The sequence below is a fragment of the Adiantum capillus-veneris genome, chromosome 13 (assembly GCF_014529385.1).
Source record: "Adiantum capillus-veneris isolate H3 chromosome 13, ASM1452938v2, whole genome shotgun sequence".
Classification (NCBI taxonomy): Eukaryota; Viridiplantae; Streptophyta; class Polypodiopsida; order Polypodiales; family Pteridaceae; genus Adiantum; species Adiantum capillus-veneris.
Genome location: NC_140943.1, coordinates 48,603,012 through 48,614,914, shown reverse-complemented (window position 1 = coordinate 48,614,914; position 11,903 = coordinate 48,603,012). Strand labels below are relative to the sequence as shown.

The following is an 11,903-nucleotide window of genomic DNA, read 5'->3' as shown; positions in this document are numbered from 1 at the left end:
TAAACTAGAAACAACGAAAGCATAACAATCCAACACAGAAGATGCATGGTGAGAACCTGCACGAGTACGACTATACATAGGTGCATCCAATTTATTGTCACACAAAGTATATACCAGCCATTTTGGCATACCTCTAGCCTCTGTTTTCTCAGCCCTTTGCACATCAAGTATGTCATGTACATATGCATCAGTAATAGGCTGATCCGTAACATTTTCAGCCATAGGTTGTACTTTTGCCTCATTGGAATTTACATTCCAGTTTCCACCATCAAAGAGGCAACAAAGTGTCATAAATCTCATGTGAGCTTACATTATTATCTCTAGAACATGATAACAAAGGATTAACAGAATCTTCCACAAACACAACATCTCGTGAAACCAAGATACATTTTGTTTGTAGATGGTATAGCATGTAACCTTTGCTTTCAGTATTATAACCAACAAAAATAAATTTCACAGCCTTATCATTCAATTTTCTACAATGCATTTGTGGCACCAAAGCATAAGCTAAACAACGAAAAAAACGCATGTGATCAACAAATGTCTTCTTATCATTCCATGCTTCATGAGGAGTCATAGACTTCAAAGATTTCGTAGGACACCTGTTAAGTACCTAAGTAGCACAAATGATGGCCTCAAGCCAAAACAAACGTGGCAAAGCTTGATTCTTGACCATACATCATGCCATCTTCGTAAGCGACCTATTTTTCCTTTCAGCAACACCATTTTGTTGAGGTGTATATGACAATGTACATTGGTCTTTTATCCCACGATTAGCCAAAAATGCATTAGACTCATGAGACATACTCCCGCCCTCGATCTAAATGGAGAATGTTCATATTACATTTAGAGACATTTTCAGGCATTGCCAAAAATTGATTGAAGCACATAAACACTTCAGACTTAGCTTTAAGTGGATACACCCATGCATGCCTGAAGTAATCATCAATGAAAGTCACGAAGTATAGGTAATTGCCTAAGGATGAAGTTTGCATAGGCCCACAAACATCATTATGTACAAATTGCAATCTGCATGTAGCCCTTACTGAACCATCCTTTGGAAACTTCGAATATTGTATCTTACCCAAAATACAACCTTCACAAACATGATTAGAAGGTGCTTCAAGAGGCGGCAAAGAAGCCCATCTCAAATTTTTGCAAACGCAGCAAACTTGCAAAGTTCAAATGCCCAAAACGTGCATGCCAAAGTTTTGCATGGGAAACAACCTTTGGATCCACAATTGCATTGGAAAAATCTTCCCACACATCACTCCGAGGGGGATTTGTTACCATATATGTGGTAGTGATGTGTGTAAACACACTTAGGACCACCGATGCATTTTTTCCCTCACTAGAAGGTTTTTTCCCCCGTGAATTGTATATACACCCATCATTATAGAGCTAACTTATCTTTCCATTTTTGCACTAAACATTATATTCTCTGTTGTGTGCCTTAAGCTCCTTCATCTTCTCCAAGTTGTGTGTGTTTCCCTGCAACCCTAATTCCAATAATATCTATGCTTTATAGTAATCTTATTTAAAGCCATGTAAATGACACACATTCTGAATGATCCTTCTTTTTCACAAGTAAACTGGTGAAGCAAATGGAAAAAAATGGGGTTGAATCAAGCCCTTCTGTAAGTACTCATCGATCACTTTCTGGACTTCTATCTCCTCCTTCAAACTCATTCTATATGGTGGTCTGTTCATTCGAGATACTCTTAGCACAAGCTCAATTGTGTGCTCCACATTCATGTGCAAAAGCAAACCAAATGTAGGCACATCATGAATTTTGCATGTATCTTTTTAGCAAGAGATTGATCAATAGTTATTTTATCTCCACTTTGTGTCTGTCCACCTTAGAAGACACACGATAAATATTTAAAATATAACAAAGATACATATATGTACACTCTATCTTGAGTAGCTTTGTGGCCTTGAGTAGATTCGCTTATTGGAAAGTCTGGCTCCCCACAAATCATCATCCAAATTTCACCATCTTGAAACTGGTACACATGAATCGAGATATCTATAAGTGGCTTCCTTCTAGCATGCTACTTCTTTCCTAACACAATATCAAGTTGTGCTAATGTGTAATCTCAAAATCCAGCTTCTCCTTAAATGATTGAATTTTGAGAGGTTGTTCCTAAATTAAAGTCCCCTTACCATTTGTTAGCTCCACAATATACTCCGATGATTGTGTCTGGAGCTTTCTTAACAAGCCTAGAACTGATGAGTTATAATTCAAACAAGACCTTGACTTGATTTCCTCTAATAGATCCATTCATAACAATAAGTGTATTATCTGGGTTCCTTGTGTGCACAAGACAAGTATACATTTGGCACACTTAGCACTTTCTTTGCGACATACACTACCAAAATTGTTTGAGGAGAGTCAAAGGCATCAAGAAAATCTTCTTCTTCCTCATCTTTTTCACTCAAAGAATTTAACGCCATGTTGGCTGCCATTTTGGATGTCTTAGTTCCATCTTTGAATTTAAGTTTCCTCAAACATCCATAGCATAAGCCTTCTTCGATTGCCTTTTTCCTTTGTTGTGGGCCAAGACTGAATGATTAAATGCTCTCTCTCCCATAGGGGAAATTCTCCTTTCATTACCTAAGAGAGTAGTAATCATATGAGGATCCTTGGCTTTCTTCCCCTGCGTCTAATTAGATTGTTGCATCACATGTATACTAAGGTTTGGAGGATGTGGAAACCTGCTTCACGAGGATCTCTTACTAGGTTGGACAGGACCCTTTTTACCATCCTCTAACACGAGAAAGCTCAATGGACTCTTTAAATGTACTACACTTTCATTGTGCACAAGGGACCTTAAAGTTTCCTTCAATCCTAGCTTGAATTTGTGCATTTCCAAGAAATCAAGAATATACTCTCTCTTTCTCTTTCTCTGGGCATTTCCAAGAAATCAAGAATATACTCTTTTCTCTTTCTCTGTGTAATATTTCCAATGATAAATTTCTCTGGGCATTTCCAAGAAATCAAGAATATACTCTTTTCTCTTTCTCTGTGTAATCTTTCCAATGATAATTTATCATTGGATGATAGCTTATCTTGTTCCTTGATAGCAAGCACTCAATTCCCCGGATCTTCTTGACCAACTCGGCTGAATCCCTATATCCACAACCTCCGTCATCTAACAATCAAGAAGAAATGAAGGAAATTAGCAATGGTGATAGAATTTTACCTAAAGTAGTACTAGAATCCATGTTGGACATATTCTGCCAAGTGCAACCCAAGAGAGAGGAAGGTAGTGGAAAAATATGTTTTCCTTTCGAAAGTACCACCCTGGCATACATATGTATCAAAGAATTGCCAACCATGGCGATGCAAGGCATATCTTGCAATATGCCACATGCCTTTAAATTGCAAGCATAGGTGATTGTAGAGAAGCCCTTCTCCAAATTTGCTGGGTTTGTCTGTGCCAATGTTCGACATAACCTGAATTAAGTGTAGTCCAAGAGATGACACCTTACACAGCAAGCTCGTCAAGAAAATAACCACACTTGACATACATGTCAATCAAAGCACTAAGCAGTAACTGCCATCTAATGCATCATTCTTGTCTTTAAGATGAGCATTTTTGTCAGTGTTGTTAAAAGATCAAGCTTTTTGCAACAAAGCCGCTCGACATAATAGTATAATTTCTGGTAGGGTGTATTAAGGAGGATAAAGCTAGGAGGCCAGTAGGAGCCTGGGGAATAGAAAATGGAAACCTGAGGGGGATGCAAGTCTCCTTCAAGATGCAAGCATACATTATCACATTTGAGAAAAGAACCTTACTGCATAAGATGAAATCAGCATAGAGCTTCATTGCCGTGCTCATACTGAAAGTCTGAATAACAACCTCCTAGACCAAAAGCTCGCTTGGGATTTGTTTGCCCATGTTACCTTCTTGAGCATGAATAGGCAGGGAACCTTGGCTCTAAGAGACTCACTGCATTTTCCAAAGCATTTAAAGCTTCACTGCCCAGTCAATGAGCTCCCTCACACCATCCTTGCCATCAACATAAACCTCATTCTGCATCCCTGGCGACCTTGCATGATTATCTCCAGTAAGTGGCCACTATAGGCCTACCACTTGAATGAAAACGCATCTGCAGAAGGAAAAATAGAAAAGGAAGGGGAGAGAGAGAGAGAGAGAGAGTTCCGGATTTTAGAAATTGATTGCTGACGGCTAGAGAGCGAGAGATAGAAAGTGAGAAAGAGATGGAGATTCAATGCAGTAATGCCCATAATAATCTTATAGCCAACTATATAAGCCCAATTTGTGGACTGGAATAACTGGAATACAGAATATTCCATCATTAAAATATCCTAGTTGCCCATGACAACCATCCTCAGTTTTCACAAAGCCGTCAAAGCCGTCTGTTAAGCTGAGCATGGAGATGGTGAATGTGTGGCTTTGCTGCATTTCGCATGGCCCTTGTTTGACAATGATGCACTCAAATAATCGGCAGGAAAACTATGCTCATCCACATCCATGAACCCTAGGTGTGTTCAAAATATTTCTCAACTAAGTGATAACCTTGAGTTTCCACTCTCAAGGTTCCATGGACCCTAGGTGTGTTCAAAATATTTCTGAACTAAATGATGATCTTGAGATTCCACTCTCACCAAGGGGAGCTATAGGGCTCTAGAGACTAGAATAGTACAAATTAAGGGGTTTACACCCCCAAACCCCCCCCCCCCCCCCCCCCCCCCCCCCCCGTGTGAGTCCTTGTTTTGTTATCTCAAACCCTAAAAAGAATTACAATCTTCCATCAAGGTTCTGATTTTGACCACCCTCTATTGTCCATCCTCAATGCCTCTATATATGCCGCATCATCTTCCATGCCAGCAACCGCATAGATATTTGCCATTAGTATATAAGGTGTTACATCAGTCCTATCAGCTTGTACTGCTCGCTCAAACGCCCATCGACCAACATTCACATCTCCCCATTTTTGGCAAGCACCCAAAAGAGCAGACCAAACTGCAGAATATCCGGAGGATGGCATCGCTTGAATCAGGTTTATTGCCTTGTCAAGGTGCCCTGCACGGCCCAGAAGATCGACTAAGCATGTGTAGTGCTCTAAATCTGGCTTAATGCCATATCCCATGCTCATGCTCTCAAAATACATGTAAGCATCTTCTACAAGACCTAAGTGACAACACGCGTTAAGGACTGATGAAAATGTTATTACGTCAGGAACGAGGCTCTCAAACTCCATCTGCTCCAGACAATCTAAAACTTGTTTATGTTGGCCTTGCTGAGCATAACCTGCAATGAGAGCACTCCATGAAATAACGTCTCGGGAGGGAAGCTCTTTAAATACACCTTGTGCTTTAGCAACATCGCCACATTTAGCATACATATCCACCAACGCATTGCCGACCATGGTATTATTTTGAAGCAACCCTTGTCTGGAAATCTCATCATGTATTTGTTTGCCCATGTCAACTGCTCCTAGAGCACCACAAGCTTTGAGGATGCAAGCAAAGGTCACTGAATCTGGGAAAAGGCCCTCTTTTTGCATATTGCCAAAACACTTTAGCGCTTGCTCGCCTTGGCCCTGCTCAACGTATCCTTTGATTAGCGCACTCCAAGCAACAACATCTCGATGGGGGAGCTTTTCAAGTACATGTTGTGCTTTTGCAAGAGCACCACTCTTCACATACATATCCAGAAGAACAGTGCCAAGAACGACATTTTTTTCCAGCAGTCCCTCTCTCTCAATTTCATCACAAATGAAATCCACCTTATCCATTTCTTCTATGGTGCTGCAAGCTTTCAAAATGCAAGAAAACGTCACACAATCCGGGGAGACGCCCTCAAGTTTCATCTGTTCAAAACAATGTAGTGCTTGTTTACCTTGGCCTTGCTGAGCATAGCCTGCAATAAGAGCATTCCAGCAGACAACATCCCGAAGTGAAAGCTCTTCAAGCACTTGTTTTGCTTTGTCTAGAGCACCGGATTTGGCATACATGTCTACCAGGGCAGTGCCAAGTGACCTATTGCTTCGCAGCAGGCCTTGTTGTTTAATCTGATTGTGGATTTCCTCTCCTTTGCCAATGTTACCTAATGTGCCACAAACTTTCAGGGCGCAAGCAAACGTCACTGCATCTGGACAGAGGCCCTCACCGTGCATTTTCTCGAAACAATCCAATGCTTTCTCAGCTAGGCCTTGTTGGGCATACCCTGTGATTAACGCATTCCAAGTTATCACATTTCGGAAAGGAAGCTCCTTGAGCACTTGTTCCGCTTCGTTGAGCACACCACATTTAGCATACATATCCACTAAAGCAGTTCCAAGTACAACATTGTTCGAAATTAAACCCTGCCTTTTGACCTCTTCATGAATGCATTTCCCCTTGTCTGCTGCTTTAACACTACCACACGCTTTCAGGGTTGAAATGAAGGTGACTACATCTGGAGTGATCCCCTCCTGTTGCATTTTTTCAAAGCATTTCAGAGCATGTTCACCATGACCAAACTGTGCCTGCCCTGCAATAAGGGAATTCCAAGAGACTACATCTTGAGAAGGAAGCTCCTCAAGCACATGTTGAGCTTTTGCTAAAGCCCCACACTTGGCATACATATCAATAAGAGCATTGCCAAGCACAATATCCTTTGCCAACAGTCCTTGTCTAGCAATCTCTTCATAAATCTGTTCCCCCCTATCGACAGCTTTGATGGAGGCACAAGCTTTCAAGATACAAGCAAATGTCATTGCGTTTGGAGAGAGACCCATGTGTAGCATTTGATCAAAACAGGCAAGAGCATTTCGACCCTGCCCTTGTCGTGAATACGCAGCAATAAGTGCAGTCCACGAAGACACATTTCTGCTCTTGTGTGCCTCAAGCATTTCTTTGGCTTGGGAGAGTGCCCCACACTTTGCATACATAGAGGCTAAAGAATCTGAGCATTTTCCAAGCAACCCTTTTCTGAGAATTTCCTCATGCAAGGCAGCACCCCGGGTAAGGTCTTTGTTTTTGGCGCAAACTCTGAGCAAAGCAATGAAAGCAGTTGCATCATTGCTGCGAGGAATGGCTACGAGTGCTTTGCCATAATGGACTCTATGTGTGCCAACTCTTTTGTCGCTGCTGGGCTCTTCATTTACACCGCAAGGAAGGGGGTTGCGGGAACCAAGTGGGTGTGCAGATCGCGGAGAGCAGTTGCAAGTATCCAGAGAAAGTGCTAACGCCTTGCTTCCACAAGCGGCCATTTACGCATCCAGCACCATCGCTCTCGCACACAGAGAGAGAGAGAGAGAGAGAGTGTTTTTTTAAGGGACAATTAGGGTAAAACACCCAACTTAAGGCCACTTAAGAAAGGGGATGAATTGCGACCAGTCTGATGCACTGTTTTCAGCTTGGGAGGGTGCAATCAAAAGCTGAGCGCAAGGGCTATTAGCTGTAGAGTCGATGTCGCGAACACTGAAGGCTGCAGGACGCACGAGATGGAACAAAATTTCGCACGAGATGGAACAAAATTCCATGTGTAACAAAAAACGCCATGAATAGGGAGACACCATGGGGCGTAAGTTGAGCCAATGAGCCACGAAGGCTTGAACTCGAGATCCAACGGCATGCATTCAATTGTCGCTTGCCCTAACCAACCCAGCACCCGCTTGATTGTGTCTCAAACTTGGAGCAAAACGGCTTTATTTTAGGCAATCCACGAGTCCCATCAAAGGGGGCTGGCTTTTTATTGGCCCCTTTACCCTACCAAAATACCCCTATGATTTGTGGAAATTCCCAAAACACCCCTCAAATTTCAAAAATTCTTAAAATACTCAGGTATAAGTTACAAATAGAAGCTGCCAAGGTTTGGGTCGTTACATTTGTGGCCGCATCAGCTTGGGGCACGTCACCTTACAAATGCCAAAGTGGCAGTGGTGCCACATCTCCCCCCTAAGTCAACCTAGGGTAAAGGGGCCAATAAAAAGCCGGGTCCCTGTAAAGGGACCCGTTACAGGGACCCGTGGCTTCCCAATGTTAAGTAGAGTTTGGACCCTTCATGAGACACGAAAAGCCCCGTGCTGAAGTGGTCACATCAGTTCGAAAAGTGATGAGGGCCGTTGGATGTGAGTTCGATCCTTGCTAGCCGCTATGTCTCATTATATCCCCACTACCGGCCGCCTTTTCAAGGCCATTTTTGTTACACAGAAAATAATACGAGCTGTCTCGCGTCGCTTGTGCATTTTCGATCACGACAATTTTTTTGTCATAGCTGCACCTTGCACTGGCCTTTTGATAGCGCCCCTCCAACAAAAGATTTGTGCAACAGCGAGCTCGCAATTTGCTCCAGAGCTTAGGTGGCCTTAACATGGCCCCTTTACCCTGTTGGGGTGGGTGCATGGAAAGGCTTCATACGGATTGACATGGGCTATTGTGATGGCGTCGTTGGAGAGACATGCAACCTATATGTGTTGGAGCGGAGCTGCTGTAGGACCACATACGGACCAAGCCAGCGACGCATGAGAGGGTTGTTGCACCCTTGGCGACGGAGGGGGTACTAGAGCATGACGTGATCTCCCTGGTTGTATTTGACAGAAACACAGCCATCATTGTCAGCTTTTTTCTATCGCAGTTGTGCATGTTGAAGATTGCGGAGTAGTGCGCTTCGTAGCAAAGGATGTACCTGATGTAACCAATCAATGGCGTCTGATTTTGAGGGTTGAAGAATGACAGTATGTAGGTCTGGTGATAATCGGGGATCCCTTACATAGAGGGCTCAAAAGGGCTAATCCGGGTTGATGATTGGAGAGCGGTATTGTAGACATGGACCGCATATGGAGGATCCGATCCCAGGTTTGATGAAGAGGGTCCACAAAGGCAGCGATCATTTGCTTGAGAGTGCGATTCATGCGTTCGGTTAGGTCGTTGGTCTGCAGGTGATAAGCTGAAGTAAAGAGTTGTTGTATACCTAGGGCTTTGGTAAGGATTTGGAGAACTTCTGCTTTGACCTTGGTCGGGGAGTTGAAGAGGACACCCGTGGCTAAAAATGAGTTTTTGCAAGAGGACATGGGCAACTGTGCTAGTGGAGACATCAGGGACGGCTATAGCTTCACGCCAGTGTGTGAGATATTTAGTGATGATAAGGATGTAGCAATTTCCTTGTAATGAAACTGGAGAAGGACCCATGAAATCCCAGCCAACGAGCTTAGAAGGAGCATGCGCTAGGATTGGGGATAACATCCCTGACTTCTCTATAGGTGTTTTAATTTGTTGACAAATCTGACATCACTGGATGAATTGTAAGACAGTTTGACGCATTTTGGGCCAATAGTAATGTTGCCTAAGTTTTTCGATAACTTTATGAAATCCAAGATGACAGGACATTAGGTGGCTATGATAATAGGTCAAATATTGTGGGCGTAGAGCAGCAATGACATATACTCGGGGTTCACAGCCAGGGGCAGAGTAAAACAAGACAATATCTATAATTACAAAGTTCTTGTGCTCAGGAGTGAGAAGCCTTGAGTGAAGAGAATTTGTAAGGATTTGGATAGCAAGGTCATGTTGTTGTAGAATAGCTATCTGGGATAAACTTATATGGAGCTCTATAGGATCTGGTGTGAATTGAGTTGACTGGATCTCAGCACAGGAAATTCCATCTCCCACATAATTAGTTGAATCCTTTCGATATTGAATTGTGAAAGTGTATTCTTGAAGCGTCAACACCCAGCATAAAAGCCGGTATGAGGGATGATGTTTTGGCAAAAGGGGGATGAGCGGCCGATGATCGGTTTCTACCATCACATTTGACCCGTGTAGGTATGGGTGGAACTTGGCAAAAGCCCGGACAATGGCTAGCAATTCCTTTTCTTACTGTGAGCACATAACGTCAGTCGCCCACCTTTTGTGAGTCATGCAGGTGCGTTAGCGCACGTGGCAGCATCCTTGAGCGGCTGGAGGTGAGCCCACTTACCCGAAAAAATCGCCCATGAGATTTTCCTCCCACCCATTCTGTTAGAGATGCCCGCCCTGCAACGGAAATCGGTGCTACCCGTTATGGTCCCATGCAACCTATATACACCCTCATGCGCTACTGCAACATACTGCTAATTGCCTCCTTCCATGCAAGCTGCTACCCGTTGCGTGCTTCAACAGCTGCGTGCAGCCGTACTGTGTGTGGGCGAGTTCAATAGCAGCTGCAGCCATGAGTTGCTGTTTGTGCGCAGGTCTGCAGCAAGTTTACGCCATTGCTGACCAGCTGGCAGTGCTGTGTGCGCTCTTCGTGAGTTGATGTTTACGCGCAGCATCTGCAATAGGTTTTCGCCATTACGGACCAGCTGGCAGTTGATTAATTTGCTGCGCTTTGAAATTTGAACATGCCTTATAATAAACACTGCATTACTAACCATTTGCTGATGTCTGTGCCGTCGGTTGTTTGCGGCATCTTCGATCGGAGGATACTGCAGGTACTTACAGTTTGATGCTTTGCAGCTAAGTGTTATTTTTCTCTTTCACTGCATATTAGCTGCACTCGCTAGTTGTCTTGCTTACTTACATTGATTATGCTTTTGTTAGCAGGTTTTGAGTGAATCAGTGAGCTGCAAAGGTTCGAATCCAAGGCTACTCACCTAGCTAAATCCACCCCATCTGTTTTTTTACACATTGTTGCACTTGCATGCAAGTCCTTGAATTGTATTGCTAGCAAATAAATTCTCTAAATGGTAGAGCTGTGTTTTAACAGTAAAAGAAAATGCTTAACCTTGTTTTTTAAACTACACATCCATTCATTCTCTAAATGATAGCTCTGTGTTTTAACAGCAAAAGGAAAATGCTTAACCTTCTATTTTTAACTACATATACTTTAGAATTATTATTCACTCTCTTGCAATTCTTTCCTTTGTTGAAAAATTATCATTGAATACATTGTGTATGACAACCAGGTAATCGCCATGAGTGTGCAATTTGCATTCCACATTCCTAGATGGGCTAGGGGATCGGGGAGGGTGGAGCAAGGGGGGGAGTCACAGGAGAGGGTCCCATGCACACAATTTCCCCAAGATACATTCACTTCAATGTTGACTGATCCAGAATGGGAGACTTGTAACCTTGGGGATGAAAATGGGTCACAACCTTTGGGAGGGAATATTCCAATCAAGACCTTCAACGAGAGCGAAAATAATGAGACCATTGGGGGGGTATCTCAAAACGTGAACTTGGAAGGGGGGATTGATCATCTTGAGACCGAAGGCAGCAACAAAAAGGGTGTGAAAAGAACGCACTATGTTTTGAAGGGCTTGTGGATTGAGGCCTCCACTTATGCTCTCATAAAACATTTTGAAGAGCGGTGGTCTCATGTCAACAAGGGAAATTTTAGAACCCAAGGATTGGGATGAGGTTAGAGATCAACTTAATAAGGAGGTTAATTGGATTTATACCAACGAGAAAGTTAGAACCAAAATTGACACATTGAAAAAAAAATATCGGAAAGAGAAAGCAAAAGGAACTGAAACGGGTGGGGTTGGGTCATCATGGGAGTACTTTGAGGTGCTAGATACCTTATGGTCATCCACACCTCGTTGTGTGGGGATACCTGGTGGAGTGGACATTGTTTTGCCAACCCCTACTGCCAATGAAAATAATGATAGTACTCCTCAGGTGGAGGGTAGTACTAGCGAACCACGTGAGGAGGTTGATCAGGGCCCTAGGATAGTGGTCGAAGAGGGCAAGGAGGGGGGTGTCCCAAGTGTGAAGGCCCAAAAGGTGAAGGAACCAAAATGTGCATCCCTTTCATCAGTGTCTAAAGCCTTTGGGGATCATGAAGGAAATTTGTGATGCAATGAGAGATGTGGAAGCTACAAACTCGCATGAGATGAAAGAGATTGCGAAGATGCAAATAGAGGAAGAGAGAAAACAATGATATGTACATGCGATATCAAATGGA

At 43.1% G+C, this 11,903-nt stretch overlaps 1 protein-coding gene and 1 pseudogene across 1 annotated transcript; one reads left to right on the top strand and one right to left on the bottom strand.

The window, feature by feature from the left end:
• Nucleotides 1-4,718: 4,718 nt before the first annotated feature.
• On the bottom strand, nucleotides 4,719-7,367 carry LOC147443953 (pentatricopeptide repeat-containing protein At5g27110-like). The gene has a single exon (XM_086526739.1). It carries the CDS (start codon nucleotides 7,225-7,227, stop codon nucleotides 4,783-4,785), a length of 2,445 nt encoding a protein of 814 aa, XP_086382865.1. The 5' UTR covers nucleotides 7,228-7,367; the 3' UTR covers nucleotides 4,719-4,782.
• Nucleotides 7,368-11,034: 3,667 nt separating this feature from the next.
• On the top strand, nucleotides 11,035-11,513 carry LOC147443952 (uncharacterized; annotated as a pseudogene).
• The last annotated feature ends 390 nt before the right edge of the window (nucleotides 11,514-11,903 follow it).

Bases quoted from the DNA above. Each gene is read 5' to 3' on its own strand.
- LOC147443953 (XM_086526739.1), bottom strand. From the start codon at position 7,227: ATGGCCGCTTGTGGAAGCAAGGCGTTAGCACTTTCTCTGGATACTTGC.